This window comes from Corythoichthys intestinalis, chromosome 3 (assembly GCF_030265065.1).
Source record: "Corythoichthys intestinalis isolate RoL2023-P3 chromosome 3, ASM3026506v1, whole genome shotgun sequence".
Classification (NCBI taxonomy): domain Eukaryota; kingdom Metazoa; phylum Chordata; class Actinopteri; order Syngnathiformes; family Syngnathidae; genus Corythoichthys; species Corythoichthys intestinalis.
This window is the reverse complement of record NC_080397.1, coordinates 50,911,336-50,927,910: the sequence shown is the minus strand read 5'-3', so window position 1 is coordinate 50,927,910 and position 16,575 is coordinate 50,911,336. Positions and strand designations below refer to the sequence as shown.

Sequence of the window (16,575 nt, the reverse complement as noted above, 5' to 3'; positions counted from 1 at the left end):
CCATCTTAAAGCAGTAGACTTTTTAGGACAGCTCTGTTGTAGAGAACCTTCCTAGCGAACCTAAGTAACTTTTTATCTTCTTTTAATCTTTTTATATAAATACTTCTAAATCGGCAAAATCTTGACTTGAATCTATCTTTAAATGATGAAACAGTTTTAAAACTTTCATATGTCGAAAGTAGAGAGAAGGGAACAAATGCAATAATGGGAGCAATTTTAACAACTTTTTACAGTTGATTCAGGGTAAAGGGTAAATTAGGGTAAAGAATTGGGCTCGGGCCAATTGTACCAAAAACCTTCACAAAAAACTTCACATAGTGTGGCCAATGTTTTTTTTTTTTTTTTTTTTTTTTTTTTTTTTTGAGGGAAAAAAAAAAAAAGTAATTATCACCAATTACTTTGCCAAGTAACTAATTACTCTTACATTCAGGTAATTGAGTTACTAACGCAATTACTTTTTGGGAGAAGTAATTTGTAACTATAATTAATTACTTTTTTTCAGTAAGATTAACAACACTGGTTATATCAAATAAGGACGGTTTAAACACGCTACGTGACTAATGTGGTCAACTGCTTCAAAGATAACACAAAAAAACACAATGGTTAAAAGTATGAGAGGGTAATACATGCAAAAAGTATCTTTGAGGCTGTGAAAAGGTTCTAAATAACTAAATAAAAACAAAAATAGTGAGTAATCACCGCCTCTAACCGATGTGCGCATGCGTGGGACGTTTCGCCGCGTAGTAAGGAATGGCCGAACACCGGTCCAAAAAAGAATGCAATTTCATTTTTAATTGTCTTACAAAACTATATTAATGGAGTTAAATTGAAAAATAACGTTGTTTCATCCAGAAAAATAGATTATTTGGTTTAAGGTTGAATTAAGATACTTTATTTGGGAGCGTTCGTAGGGCGAGTCTTTTTTGACACGCCGTAGGACAAATGGGAGTAAACAAAAACAAAGAGAGCAATTTTCTGTCTCACGAAGGGTTAGTGCAACAAAACGTAGTCGGAGTGAAAAGCTAAATACGCTACTTACCGCTCCATGCTGTTTCTTCTTAAACAACGTGAACTGAAGGAAGTCGGAAGAAGTAACTGACAGCGACTGATGCTGCAACCGCCGAAAGAGTTTAAAATGGTCGCGAAAGTGACGTCACAGCACTACGGCAAGGCATCTGGGTCAAAAATATTCAACAGCGATGTACGGAAGTGCACAAATTTGTCATTTACGTGTGAAATTTGGGAAGCTTTTCTGGTTAAAGGTAATCAACGAGGCCCTCCCATCTATTTTGAAGTGATGAACCATAGACTTCATAATAATTATATATGGCGGAAAACACAGACAAGGCTGAAAAAGCAGTTTCTGCTCTTGCACCCCTCTTTGAAATAAAACTGCTGTATTTTCAGCCAAAAGAACTGGTATGTTTGATTGAACAATATGTCTACACGCTGTCATAGCAGTTTCATGGCGCATTAAGCCCCAGAACTAGTTTTAATTTGTCCATTTTACCCTGGAGACCCCGTTTATAGACACCGCGCAACGACTTTTGTTTCAATCCAGTCATAAAAAGCTCAGTAATTTATTATTCGAAATGTCATTTTTAGCTTAGAATCATTAATTGATGTCTAATATTTAGTTTACAAAAAAAGACTTTCAAGGTTTACAATATGCGAGTGAATAATTTTCTATACAAATTACGTCACAATGAAAAAAAATGGTGTCTGTAAGTAAGTCTAAGTCTAAAATATCTACCTCATAACTATCGCTTTATTTTATTTTTTGATACTGGCGCATTTCCCCCAATATTTTAGATGACGAATAATCGATCCAAAGAAAAATTGGAAAAAAAAAAAAACGTTTATAAGGGTAAATAAATGAAAATCTCAACCACTCCTTGATGTCTACGATTTTTGCATCGAGACCCTTGCTATATTACCATTTTTCACGCATAAAATCCTCCAAAATGGCCATTCACAGCTATGTCTTGACACTTGATGATACGTGCTACATGGCATTTTTGGATTGAAACAAGGTAAGTATGCGATAATATCTTGTTAAAAAAATCATGGCGTCTTTAATAATGCTCCTTCATGCTCTCACCTACAGTTAAGGTTTTGCTGTTTAAATTTTTTTTTTTTTTTTAAATGCCCTCCTGTTCAAAATGTTTCTTCCCCCAGAAAATTGAGATTTTAAGCTTTCCAATGATGTATCACACGTGCATATAGGACAATTTCAAGTCACCTGAGTGTTTTCCACCATATATATTTGACTGATGACACAAAAAGACATCCGTCATAAGAACTCATTTATGCTCATGGCAGGGTCATGTCTTAATTATAATGGTATTATGGCACCACTGTCAAATAAAGTGTTACCAAATACCATAACTAGCAATGAATGATACATTTGGAACAGTAAATGAAGAAATAATTAGCACAGAACATGAATTTGGATTGTTATTTACATCTGTAGGGCTGCAATGCATGCTAGGTGGCATGTTGGACGACAAGTCCATCAGGTGGCAGCAGAGGATGACTGTCTCCCCCAAATGAAGCTTCTTGAAGCAATGAAGCTTTGCAGCCAATTGTTTCAAAGCTTCATGGTGGTTCATTTGATCTTATGACTGTCTTATGATGCCACTGTCGAATAAAATATTACCAGTTCACATCTTTTGCTGTAAATATCCCATAATACAGTGAGACTGCTGCGGCTTATGGTCGGGTGCGCCTTATAGTCCAAAAATTATGGTAACTACATTGTACAATTCTGAACGAGATTTACCCAGGGGTGAAAGTGGGCCGGAGTTCACAGCTACAATGCAAATTACAGTTGCACTTTATCAATATCTACTAATTTTTTTTTTTTTTTTTTGAAAAGATCATGTTGACACTTTGAGACAAGTGACAAAGAAGTAGAAAATTTATTGCAGTATTTGTTCCACCCCCCCCCAAAAAAAGTTATGAATCCCCTTTCCTCATATTACTAAGGTGACCTAAAACAACAAAAATCGACATTTACAAAATATCCTCCTGCAATAGGCCACATATATACTGCATGCGTAGTTCGAAATAGAATAAATTATATTCAGAGGACTCTGCCATTGTACAGCATGGACAAATAAAAATGAACAAAAATTTTAAAGAAAAAAAAAAAAGTTATTTTCTTCTTTCAAATATCTAAAAACTATAGAAGGGAAAACCATTAGGTGCTAGTATTATAATAAACTTCAAAAAACACTTTAATAAGAACATCAAAAAGACTAATTTCCAACATTCACTTAAGGTTTTATTATTTTTTTTAGTTCATGTGGGATTTTTTTGTTTTTTTACAGTTTTGTCTTCAGAGATATAAACATTTTTTAGTTTTTCTGTTTGTGTTAAACTATAATACAGTGGGAGTAAGAAATGAGCGACTAGAATCGGCTGCACAACAGCGAAGGAGCTCCCACGACAATGTTGACCAAACATTCCCCCGCTCCCCACCGCCCTTCTGGGAAAAGCCTTCCAACGGAGGGGATCAACTGGAGCTATTATTTCCTTTCAATAAGTTTTCTGGATCTTATATCCTCTCCGTACGTGTACACATACACATGAACATGAGCAGTCCATTCAATATAATAATAATAATAAAATAATAAGTCTTTTTCTTTTGAAAGAATAACTCATGTAAAAGTATGTAGTGTCTTGTTTTTCATACAAAAATGAGGAAGAGAAAAGGGTGCAAATCCAGTGAAGTTTGGCCGTGTGGATGAGGCGGCGGGGAGCAGGTAGAAAAAATCTGAGAAACAACAAAACAAAAATAACAAAAACGCAGGAGCCATTAGCTGGCTCCTCCTTCCCGCGCTGCGTATAGCGAGCGTAAAGTCTGCACTACTTTGTTGCTCAGTTTGTGGTTGCTGGTCAAGGCAATCTTCTTGAAAATGACGTCCGACTCCTTGATCGTGTCCACCCAAGGCACCAGTTTGCGGCCGTCTCGCTTTTTGGCCTCGGCCCAAGGCCCCGAGTAGGAGCCGGCCATCCAGTGGATGGCGTAGCCGCTGGTGGTTTTGTGGACCACGCGGGCGATCTGTGGCCGGTCCTTGTACTTGGGGCAGCACAGGGCGATCACGTCCATCACCTCCACAGTCTCATTCATCCTGCCGGGATCCGACGGGTCTCCCGATCGTCTCGTCTTCCGAGAGGACTGTGGAAGTGTGTGGAGGGGGGACAATGAGGACACGATTAAGTACGTATCATTATGGTAAAAAAGAGGTAGTAACACATTACATGTACTCAGTTACATTTACTTGAATAACTTTTTGAGAAACATTTACTTCAAAGAGTCGTTTTACAAAGCCATACATTTTACTTTTACTTGAGTAAATTTGTGAAGAAAAATACTCAATCTGCTACTTTGGGCTGCACAAGAGTCATGACATTTTTCCTCTTTATTCTACATATCAGATTTCTTAATTTTTTTGCCAATGATGTCAAGAGTAGCTCTACCAATTTCACCAATGAGATGTCGCAACAATAATCACATGACTCCATCTCTATAATCACGCCAGCCTGCTCATTCACGCGGCGTCTTTAAAGCACCGTAAAAAATGACGTACTGTGTTTGATATAAAGCGCTACCCTCAACATGCCTCGAAAGTGCAGATTTTATCCTCTCTCCTAGTTTTTATAAATGAACTATTCACTATTCAAACAAGGAACTATTTTCGACACTTGAGGGCACTCAAGCACTTTAGATGAATAATGCTTCATTTGTCTTTTTTCTCTCTCGCCGGAAATCAAAGATTTTTTTTGTGTGTGTATTTCTTAGGCTTAATGTGGTTATGTATTGGGTTATTGTACAGTATCATTATAACAACAGTTCATATAAATAACTGTGCTCATTAAAAAAATAAATTAATTAAAAAAAACAATTTTGTAAACAGTTACTCAATTGTTACTCATTATTTGAGTATTCTTTTCACCAATTACTTTTTTTACTTGTACTTGAGTACATTTTTTGGACGACTACTTATACTTTTACTTGAGTAATGTTATTTTGACATAAAGCTACTCTTACTGAAGTAAAATTTTTGGGTCTGGTCATATTTTATTTTGCCTTATTTCATGAACTTACCGTAATTTCCAGAATATAACGCGCACCTTTTTTCCCCAAATCAACTTCCAAAATCATGGTGCGCATTATAAATGGGTACATGGATGGAGTCAGAAATATATATATATATATATCACATATATATATATATAAACCGATTTTCTTAAATTGACACGGCCACGTTGTGAAACGTATGCGGAGACCCGTTGCCGACCATTACGGTACGTGACGTCACCATTTTGTTTCGGTACTCTAATCGGCCAAATTATCTCGTCTGTGTTAAATTCGGCTTTTTTCACTCTTCATAAAGCACAGAATTTGGTTTCTTGAACTCTTTTGAGTCAACATTTATTGCAGCTCCGCAACTCGGACCATAACAAACGTAAGCACACAGACTTCCTGTGTCCGTCAACTATATCTGTCCCTCTTGAAACTCAAACCCAAATAACAATAGTTCCTATTGTTACTGTCGTGTCGACATCGATGAGCGCTCTCGGATTTCCGACTTTCGTTCTCACTTTCATTTTACCGTATCAATCCATGGAAGAAACATTGATTCATCATGATGAAACGAGCAAGTTATACAGCAGCCTTTAAAAGAAAAGTCACATCTATTTTGTTTTCTCCTAGATTCTGGTAAGTTGGAGAAGTTGTCAAATCATATTATTACCGTAAATATTGTCAGTTTATGGTAATGTTTTGAACTACCATTGTGCTATGCTTGTGCTGTGTTTCACCAGTCAGTGAAATGACATTTCTGTATCTGTAAATGAGCTCTGTTTTCTTGTATTCTTCTATTTATTGGTGCTAAAATTAGGGTGCGCGTTATAAACAGGTACAATAATTTTCCCTAGATTTTACAAGTAAATTTGGGGTGCGCATTATACACGGGTGCGCCTTATATTCGGGAAATTACGGTATTCACTGCCATTTATGGCCTAGGAATGTACCAGTATGAGATTCTGACATTATGATAACTTTAAGCCAAAATATCACGGTTTAACGGTATCACAGTATTGCAATTACAACTCTAAAATGTGTTACTTTGAAATATCTAGGTAAAAAACAACTTTTTTTTCTCCATTGAACAGGATTCTTATTTTTCCTAAGCATTATAGCAAATTGGAACATAAGTATAATGTTCACTTAAAATAAACTTAAAAAAAAAATAGAATATTCTAGAAAAAAAATAAAATAAATGCAGTCCTTTAGGTGAGTCTAAACCCACAGCCACAGCTCAACATTATTACCATCAGAATAAAAATAATTGAATTATTTTCCATGAAAAGCTCGTGTGTATGACTCGTATAATGTTTACATTGTACACACCTCCTTTTCTCCAACACAGACGGTTGCCAGAGATGAAAAAAACACCACACGTTTTACCACCGCTAGACGCACTAACACGCTGGAGTTAACTCTTGTGGCTGGTGGGAAACATTTATGACTGTGTTTACTTACCTGTAATTTTGTAATATATATAGTAGAGGTGTAACGGTACACAAAAATCTCGGTTCGGTACGTACCTCGGTTTTGAGGTCACGGTTCGGTTCATTTTCGGTACAGTAAGAAAACAAATTGCAAAATATGAATGTGCTAGTTGTTTATTACACACTTTTGTGCTTTCAACAATAGGAACAGTAGCCTATACCAAGCTAGAATTCTGCTCAGATTTTTCAAGTAAATTTGGGGTGCACATTATACACTGGTGCGCCTTATATTCGGGAAATTACGGGAATCACTACTGAAAAAAAAAAAAAAACCACCGTTATACTCTAACGCCGTTATTAACAACACTGAATATCGGCGACGATACAATCTGGGACAGCCTTAGATAAACTGCATGTAAACCAAGTCTAAACATAGGATCTCTTCTGTGAGATCTGCTGTAAAAGGTAAATTTCCAGTAAAATATTTTTTTTCCCAGTTTTATGCATAAATATTGGTCAAATTTGGAAATGCAAGACATTTGGCAGGGAGCTAGAAAGTGTGTTCGCTAAAATCTTACCCCTGGTGCGCGCTCATCGCCGTCGCTGTAGTCGTCATCTGTCTCCGGTCCCGCCTGATTGCGCGGACTGGGCCCCATCAACGGTCCCGAGCTTCCCAGCAGGGCATTTATGGCTTTGTTTCGGATGTTGGCGCTTGCTGATGCTTCTCCCTCCTCGTCCTCCTCGTCCGGGTCTAGATGTTCCATTAGTATCTTGAACTACATACAGGACAAATGTCAAGAGCCTTTCATGATCAATGATGTACCGATCATTTCATTGGATTGTACATAAGGAAAAAATCTGGTTACAATTTGGAGAGGCAGTTTTAATTTTACAGTGTTCCGTATAGCACCTAATGTCACATAGGCTAGGTTCATACTGCAGGTCTTAATGCACAATTCCAATTTTTTGTCATATCTGTTTTTTTGGTGTGCCCGTTCAGACTGGCTTTGCTTTTTTGAGCCCATTCAAGTATTACGCATGCGCACTAATTTGCAGTCCGACACATGCTGAGCAAACTGACCCGCATGCGCAGAGGCTTCAAAACACTACGCACTGTGCGTGAGTTATACTCCTGCGTTGCGGTGACGGCGTAGCGACTACGGCGTCATTCGACATTCGATAGTTCTGCGGTGAGGGAACGCGTTGCTCTGTAATTCACCGCCAAGCCACTAGAGGGATGTGGCGTTATGTTTGTACGGTTTTGGGGCATGCTTGTTTACTTCCGCTAGTCGGAGAAAAAATAAACAATGCAAGATGGAACTCTTGAAAGTAAATATTCTGCTCATCAACACTGAATAAATATTGAACATACAAATGTTGACGGGCAGGCGACGCAGAAGACGGTTTCGAGGCGGTCTGGCCGACTTTTGATGCCGCACAGAGAGTTTTAGACTCGGGTGGAGAGAGCTAGCTGTGGCGGCTAGCTTCAAACTGGCGTCGAGCACTGCGTTCAAGGTCTGCAAAGCCCTCCAGCCTGATTTTTTTGCAGTGTCCTACAACCAGCCAGTGGGAAGCCATAGCAGATTTCTGGCGTCGAGGGAACTTCCCAAACTGCGTTGGAGGCTTGATTTTAAGGTTATCATAAAAAGCACCGAGGCACTCTCAATCAGTGATGATGTATTGTGTGTGTCAACTGTCTGTTATTGAAAATTAAAGATCAAAACAACTCTTTTGACACCAAATCTGTGCTTTATTCTTCATATACTTGAAACATATGTACACAGTAAATGATGAAGTGCACCAACCAAAAATAAGACATTAAGTGATAAAAAGTTGGCCGACTGTGTCACCGCTTCGTGTGGCCACTCGATTCCGACCACCCACGTCTCGGTGGTTCTTCCATTTATTTATTTTTTCGATCGCCGACCTTGCCATTTGGCAGTCACAATAATAATTTCTTGACGAGACTTGCTCTTCGATGATACTTCCGTCGGCTTGGTGCATTTTTGCGTGTAGAAAATAATGTTTGATTCTATTCTAAACAACAGTCTGAGCGGACCAATCACAGTCCGTTTTCGCTACGTCTACGCGTCTACGCGACCTGAAGGTTAGAAAAATCGAGAGGTGCGCGTCAGGCTACGGCGTAGGGTCGTAACTCGATTCTTCCTTGACGGCGTAGGTCTGACGCGGAAGTATAACTCGGCCTTTATGTCAGTTTGGCCCAACACGCTGCGCCATCAGAACCAGGTAAGTAAAACAATAAATTATGTGTCTTCTGCTGTCCCCACGAACCGAGCCCGGATTAAGCAGTAGATGATGAATTGATGGATGGCCTAGTACGAGAATGAGTCGTATTATTACTAGGGTTGTTCCGATCATGTTTTTTTGCTCCTGATCCGATTCCGATCGTTTTAGTTTGAGTATCTGCCGATCCCGATATTTCCCGATCCGATTGCTTTTTTTTTTTGCTCCCGATTCAATTCCAATCATTCCCGATAATTTTTCCCGATCATATACATTTTGGCAATGCATTAAGAAAAAAATGAATAAAATTCGGACGAATATATACATTCAACATACAGTACATAAGTACTGTATTTGTTTATTATGACAATAAATCTTCAAGATGGCATTTACATTATTAACATTATTTCTGTGAGAGGGATCCACGGATAGAAAGACATGTAATTCTTAAAGGATAAATGTGACTTTGTATATTGTGACTAAATATTGCCATCTAGTGTATTTGTTGAGCTTTCAGTAAATGATACTGTAGCCATTTAACTTCTGCCCAAATGCATGATGGGAAGTGCAACCATGACTGTGCGTAGTGGTACCAATTGATATATCTTCTCTGCGTTAGGATATAAAATAGCGTGTTAAGAAAAAGTTCAACTGCTACCTTTCTTCCCCTCATTGCTTCCCACGATATTTCCAATTGATGAGAGAGGGATCGTAAGGCTTTAGCCAGTTAAAAATAAGCTGCAAAGGCTGCCAAAATTCTCTCTACTCATTTAACGATGCCTTTTAACTCTATGTATATGCAAAACGGTGCCATAATAGATTGAACGCGACAATGCGTGAGTGGTTAGTGCAGCGCATGCATTAATTGCGTTAAATATTTAAAAGTTAATACCGCCGTTGACGCAAAAAATTTGATAGCCCTAGTTTAAGCCAAAACTAAAGACTCTGGATGAGTGTAAGACATTTTGTCTGTAACATTAAATACAATTATAAAACGATTTAATTAAAAAATATATATATATAAAAAAAGGCATGTCCGATATTTTTTTGCCGATTCCGATACTTTGACAATGACGTGATCGGACCCGATCGATCGGCATCCCGATCTCTAATTATTACATCGGGCTACAGTAGATATCACATATATATAGAACTAGATGCGAAATGACAGACTCGCTGTCGTTCGTAAACAGCCGCCATTTTAAAGCAGGAGACTTCTCAGTCTATATAGCCCACATAAGCAGCTATGTACTTTACGTAGCGTGTTGCCGCTTCCGTTGAAATCAACAGCATCAAATTATAATCAATAACAGAATTTATACTAATGTTTCTTCGTAGCTCCCAGCTAAGGTACATGAATGGCAAAAGAATGTGGACAAATGTTTTCTCCATGAGCTTTTGAAAAATAAACATCTTTGTGAAAGTGCACTCCTGTGGAAAGAAACTTCATCACATTCCAGTTCAAAGACTGATGTTTATATATAAATAAAAAATAGCCCTGTGAGAAGTTCATATAATTAAAAAAATAATAATAATAATCGAAAAGTTAAGACATTACCGTATTGGCCCGAAGATAAGATGGTGTTTTTTTGCATTGAAATAAGACTGAAAAAGTATGGGTCGTCTTATATTCGGGGTCTAGACATTATACCCATTCACGACGCTAGATGGCGCCAGATATCATTGAAGCGATGTTCTGTCATGACCGATCTCAGCTACTCTCAAGTTTAACCAGTTTGCATTATTTTATTGCAATGTTTTTCCTTATTCAGATTTGTTTCAAGACTATAGTTACAGTCGGACTTCACTTTTAATGGTTAATGCAGTTATTGCAATTTTGTTGTTTTATCACAATAGATAGATTTATTTACATTCAAAGACCAGAAGCCATTAATTTACGAATGTGATTGCACTTTAGTTTACATATTTAAATGTTCAGATATTAAGATTTGAGTGAGGCAAAATAACATGCTTTCTCTCTCAAATGTATTGCTATAATCATTTGTTTCAGATGTACTGTAATTATTTTCTGTATAAAAATTAATTTGGTGTTCAAAAAGTCTTTTTTCAAACTTGAGTCTTGAAAAAGAGGGGGTCGTCTTATAATCAGGGCCGTCTTATATTCGGGCCAATACGGTAATATAAACTTTTTTTTACCCTGCCTCTGAAAAGGATCAGAATCGAGAATCGTTTGGAACCGGAATCGAAACGTGGAATTGTTCAATTTCAAACAATTCTCAACCCTGGCGCTAAAGCTAATGAACAGCTACATCGCTGCCATCTCACGTGCTGCTCTCGCTCTTTGCTGACGTAATTGCTGCATGAATTCCGATTTAGGAGACTTGACAGTTCTGACCGCCGCCACATTCTGGAAAAATGCTTGCCTGGCACGGCCAGACTGTTCTCCCTGTATTTTTCAAACACTGAGAGAAAAGTCTGGGAACCAGCTCATTAACGGCCTCTCGAGCAGGTACAAAATCAATCGACAAATCAGATTCGTTTATTTGCGTGACGTGTTCTTAACGAGCAACGTCACTCTTGCGCGTCGAAAGTCGTCTCCACACCAACACAAATGGTGAACAGGAGAGCCTAGAATATGTTCCAATCCACGGTAAAATCAGTTTTAAATGACCAAAAACACATCGACACGAGTCACTGACAACAGTCTGTCTCGCGCTAGCCATGTTGAATAAACTCCGCTCTCTTCGTATGTTTACTTCCGCGCGCAAGTCCCTCGTCCTGCCCTCGTCATTTTACTAACGTCACGTCTGCCCGTCGCTGATTGGTCCACTCCGCTGTCTGTTTGCTGTGGCTTGCTCCGCCCTGGAAATTGTATCCGCTGAATGGTGGCCAGACTCAATAGCTGGAACAGCGGTGAGTCTGGTGTACCAGGCAAGAAAAATGCAGCCCAGATCGGATTTAAACCATATACGAAAGTGACCCAGATCGGATTTGAAATGGTCCACTTCTATGTGACTTGTCACATTCAGACTGTCAAGTTAATGCCTCACTTGAGTCGAAAAAAACACGAAAAAATCAGGTTCGTACATTAAGACCTGCGGTCTGAACCTAGCCATAGTGAATTTCTCAATTTTTTTATTCAATTTTCCTTAACGGCAAGTTGACTTTTTATCCAATTGACCACCATAGAGAACAAATCTGCATAGTAAAAAAAAAAAGTTCCTGACGTAACATAATTAACTACATATGAACATGTGTACAAAAAAATATATATATATTTTTTTTTGATGCCACGAGCTACCCACACTAACGTAGCGATCGACATAATGGGTCCCCCTGATCTACATAGTAGTAGCTTGCTCCAATTATGATCTGCTGGCTAAAAGTTGAAGGCCTCCAAGTACATTTTCATTAAAATGATGTCCTTCCTCACTTACATCAAGATACTGTTTGACTATCCGCCTCTTGACATCTTCCGTTACTGTGGCGCGTGCCATGTTGTTGGAGATAAAGTCAAGGGTTTGCCGGGGGTTGAAGTAAACGTTGATTTTTCGGTTCACCGCCTTATCGTATACCTTGGCCGACTCGGTCGGTGAGTACTTTTGAATTTTGCTGTGGGAAAAGCAAAAAACACAAAACAGGTTACAAACGGAGCAGATGCAATATTAGAACCCAAGCAGGTTTCATGTTCCATACCCGTCTGAAAATCCGTATTGGTTCTTCAGATGCTGTTTGAGCACCAGCAGCAACAATATGCCTTGAACAGAGTTGGCAAAGTCCAAAAGGCTAGCGGGATTGTCTGGAAGACGTTTCATAACCCTGTCCGTATCATCCACGCTTAAATCGTCGAGATCAGAATCAGACTCTGAGCTTTCGGAATCGTCCACTGGTTTTCTTGTCTTTTTAGGCTGCCGTACCACCTCGTCATCTTCGCTATTTCGTTCCTCGACGCTCCCGGGGGACTCACAGTTCATTTTTTCTTCATCATCCTCCCCGTCTGACCTGCTCTTCCACTCCTTCACCTTCTTCTCTTTCCGCCTCGGCTCTTTTAATAGAAGCTGAGCAGAGAAAGAAACCCATGACCACCACATAACTATTCATTCATTACTAGTTGTGTTAATACAGTGAGGGAAATAAGAATTTGAAATTTTCATGGTAGGTGCTTATCCACTGTGAGAGACAATCTAAAAAAAATCCAGAAATCACAGTGTATGATTATTTAACAATTTATTTGTAATATACTGCTGCAAAAACAGTGGGGCAAATAAGTATTTAGACAACCACCAATTGTGCAAGTTCTCCTACTTGAAAAAATTAGAGAGGCCTGTAATTGTCAACATGGGTAAACCTCAACCATGAGAGACAGAATGTGGAAAAAAAAAAAAAAATCACATTGTTTGATTTTTAAAGACTATTTCCAAATTAGAGTGGAAAATAAGTATTTGGTCACCTACAAACAAGGAAGATTTCTGGCTTTCAAAGAGGTCTAACTTCTTCTAACGAGGTCTAGCGAGGCTCCACCCGTTACCTGTATTAATGGCACCTGTTTTAGCTCATTATCGGTATAAATGACACCTGTCCACAACCTCAGTCAGTCACACTCCAAACTCCACTATGGCCAAGACCAAAGAGCTGTCGAAGGACACCAGAGACAAAACTGTAGACCTGCACCAGGCTGGGAAGACTAAATCTGCAATAGGTAAAACGCCGCTTGGTGTAAAGAAATCAACTGTGGGAGCAATTATTAGAAAATGGAAGACATACAAGACCATTGATAATCTCCCCTGATCGGAGGCTCAATGCAAGATCTCACCCTGTGGTATCAAAATTATAACAAGAACGGTGAGCAAAAATCCCAGAACCACACGGGGGGACCTAGTGAATGACCTACAGAGAGCTGCGACCACAGTAACAAAGGCTACTATCAGTAACACAATGCGCCGCCAGGGACTCAAATCCTGCACTGCCAGATGTGTACCCCTGCTGAAGCCAGTGCACGTCTAGGCCCGTCTTCGGTTCGCTAGAGAGCATTTGGATGATCCAGAAGAGGACTGGGAGAATGTGTTATGGTCAGATGAAACCAAAATAGAATTTTTTGGCAGAAACACAGGTTGTTTTCGTTTGGAGGAGAAAGAATACTGAATTGCATCCGAAAAACACCATACCCACTGAGAAGCATGGGGGTGGAAAAATCATGCTTTGGGGCTGTTTTTCTGCAAAGGGACCAGGACGACTGATCTGTGTAAAGGAAAGAATGAATTGGGCCATGTATAGAGAGATTTTGAGTGAAAATCTTCCATCAGCAATGGCATTGAAGATGAGACGTGGCTGGGTCTTTCAGCATTACAATGATCCCAAACACACAGCCAGGGCAACAAAGGAGTGGCTTCGTAAGAAGCATTTCAAGGTGCTGGAGTGGTCTAGCCAGTCTCCAGATCTCAACCCCATAGAAAATCTGTGGAGGGAGTTGAAAGTCTGTGTTGCCCAACAACAGCCCCAAAACATCACTGCTCTAGAGGAGATCTGCATGGAGGAATGGGCCAAAATACCAGCAACAGAGTGTGAAAAGCCTGTGAAGAGTTACAGAAAACGTTTTGCCTCCGTTACTGACAACAAAGGGTACATAACAAAGAACTTTTGGTATTGACCAAATACTTATTTTCCACCATGATTTGCAAATAAATTCTTCAAAAATCAAAAAATGTGATTTTCTGGGTTTTTTCCACATTCTGTCTATAATGGTTGAGATTTACCCATGTTGACAATTACAGGCCTCTCTAATATTTTCAAGTGGGAGAACTTGCACAATTAGTGGTTGACTAAATACTTATTTGCCCCAATGTATTGAAAGATTTTGGGGAATTATATTTTTTTAGATTGTCACTCACAGTGGACAAGCACCAACCATAAAAATTTCAAACCCACCCATCATTTCCAAGTGGGAAAACATGCAAAATACGTAGTTTCCCCAAAGTACCATGGATCTTTCAAAGTTGAACCAATCCCTTATGTAAGAAGTCTGGAACTTTGTAACCGAGAGCCAAAAACTCACATTTTTAAAAATGTGATTCCATGAGAGTAATGGTCTTCTGTATCCAGCTTGACTGAATGTGTTTTGTGAGCACTGTTATTCTGCGTTTTATTGCACGCATCACTAAGCATATGGGCGCGAGCGGGAGATTGTGCTCGGCTTTAACGATAGGGGAGTGTCAAGCAAGTGAATATTTTATTTTTGTATAATTGTAAAACAGTCTGGTTCTCAAAATTGGCTGGCAATTGGAGTTGTTTTCCTAGAAAATGCTTGGCGCGAGTTCCAGCATATTTAACGTCTGCTTACCTCTGTAAAGTTTTGAAGAAGGTTGCTTCCAGAAACTGACAGGCAGATGTCTATATGGTGCATGATGAAGAGAGGTTCTTCCTGGCTTTGGTACGGGAAGCAGGCCAGGTTGTCCGCTATGAACAGCAACATGTTCACCTCCGTTCTCTGCACATTGGAAAAGAGATTGTCTGACTTTTAAAAAAGCTCACATTGCTTGGTTTAAGCTTGGATGCTGCAAAGACTCACGGCGCTGTCATCAAAGAGATTTAGTAGAGAGATGAGAAATGCCCTCCGGTGTTGCCGGTTGGTGCGGATCATGGAGAAGAGATGCGAGCAGAGAGCCGAGTGGGTTTCGTCTTGTCTGAAGCCTCGTATGATAGTCCTCCGAGACATCTCGATTGACTGCTGCAGGTTAAATGACATCTTCATCCCAGCAACTGCTTTCATCTGCATAGGATTTAGTCAGGGAAAATGAAAATGAATCAATGGGCTTTCTACATACCAGGTATTTAGGTCTATCCTCTTCTCTTTTTTGCATCTACCAACATTACTTTAGCAAAATAATAATCTGTTTTCATGACAACTTCATCCTCAGAGTTGCAGAGATATATAAAATCTATGGAGGACCAGAGTGCAAAAATTATACACAATAAAATACATTATTAACTGTGTCATTAAAATGCTTCTATTTCAATATTTATTTTAATATTTAAATTTTAATGTATTCATTTCAGTTTGTATTTATTTCCATTCATATTTATTCATTTTTATTTATTTTTTCCATTTATTTATTCCTAAATATATTTATTTATTTCAATGTTTATTTCAATTTTTTTTATGATTTAATTTTTATTCATTTCAAATTTATTTGTTTGTTTATTTATTTCAAATTTATTATTTCAATTTTTTTTATTCAATTATTTTTATTTATTTCAACATTTCCATTTTATTTCAAAATGTATTTATTCCAAAATATATTTTTTTATTTCAACGTTTTTCTTTTTTATTTAATTTTATTTTATTTCAATTTTATTTCAGTTTGTATTTATTTATTTCAATTTATATTAGGGCTGTCAAACGATTAAAATTTTTTAATCGAGTTAATTACAGCTTAAAAATTAATTAATCGTAATTAATCGCAATTAATCGCAATTCAAACCATCTATAAAATATGCCATATTTTTCTGTAAATTATATATATATTCTGTAAAATAAATTGTTGGAACGAAAAGATAAGACACAAGATGGACTGTAGTGGGCATTTCACTCTACTGTCATTTAAATCTGTCTATGCTGTCCTCACTCCGAAGCGTCTACTTTTTCCAAAGCTAGACAGCTAGTGAACGACGCCTTAATAATTAGAGTTCTTCCTTTTTCATCTGATTTATTAATAAAATGGCCTCAAACCATTGTCCTCTTTAGACCGACGTAAAACTGCAAAAAAAAAGTACACAAGCATTGCATTAGCAACAACGTTAGCTTAGCACGCTATACAGGTTCACTAAACATAAACAAAAAGCGTCTCATAC

At 38.3% G+C, this 16,575-nt stretch overlaps 2 protein-coding genes across 5 annotated transcripts in view; both read right to left on the bottom strand.

The window, feature by feature from the left end:
- Positions 1–1,172, bottom strand: part of ndc80 (NDC80 kinetochore complex component) — a 35,238-nt gene extending 34,066 nt beyond the window's left edge. The window contains exon 1 of the mRNA XM_057833095.1: positions 1,040–1,172. Coding sequence (XP_057689078.1) covers positions 1,040–1,047 — 8 coding nt within the window. The 5' untranslated portion in view covers positions 1,048–1,172. The remainder of the gene's footprint in view (positions 1–1,039) is intronic.
- A 1,780-nt stretch (positions 1,173–2,952) lies between these two features.
- The window catches only part of nipbla (NIPBL cohesin loading factor a), a 105,544-nt gene continuing 91,921 nt past the window's right edge, over positions 2,953–16,575 (bottom strand). For 3 of the 4 annotated variants that reach the window (XM_057831468.1, XM_057831467.1, XM_057831469.1), the window contains exons 43-48: positions 15,293–15,493; positions 15,065–15,211; positions 12,424–12,785; positions 12,165–12,339; positions 7,101–7,298; positions 2,953–4,183 (exon numbers count right to left, since the gene is read on the bottom strand). In XM_057831468.1, coding sequence (XP_057687451.1) covers positions 3,821–4,183; positions 7,101–7,298; positions 12,165–12,339; positions 12,424–12,785; positions 15,065–15,211; positions 15,293–15,493 — 1,446 coding nt within the window. In that variant the 3' untranslated portion in view covers positions 2,953–3,820. The remainder of the gene's footprint in view (positions 4,184–7,100; positions 7,299–12,164; positions 12,340–12,423; positions 12,786–15,064; positions 15,212–15,292; positions 15,494–16,575) is intronic. The other variant, XM_057831470.1, reaches the window with a different exon arrangement.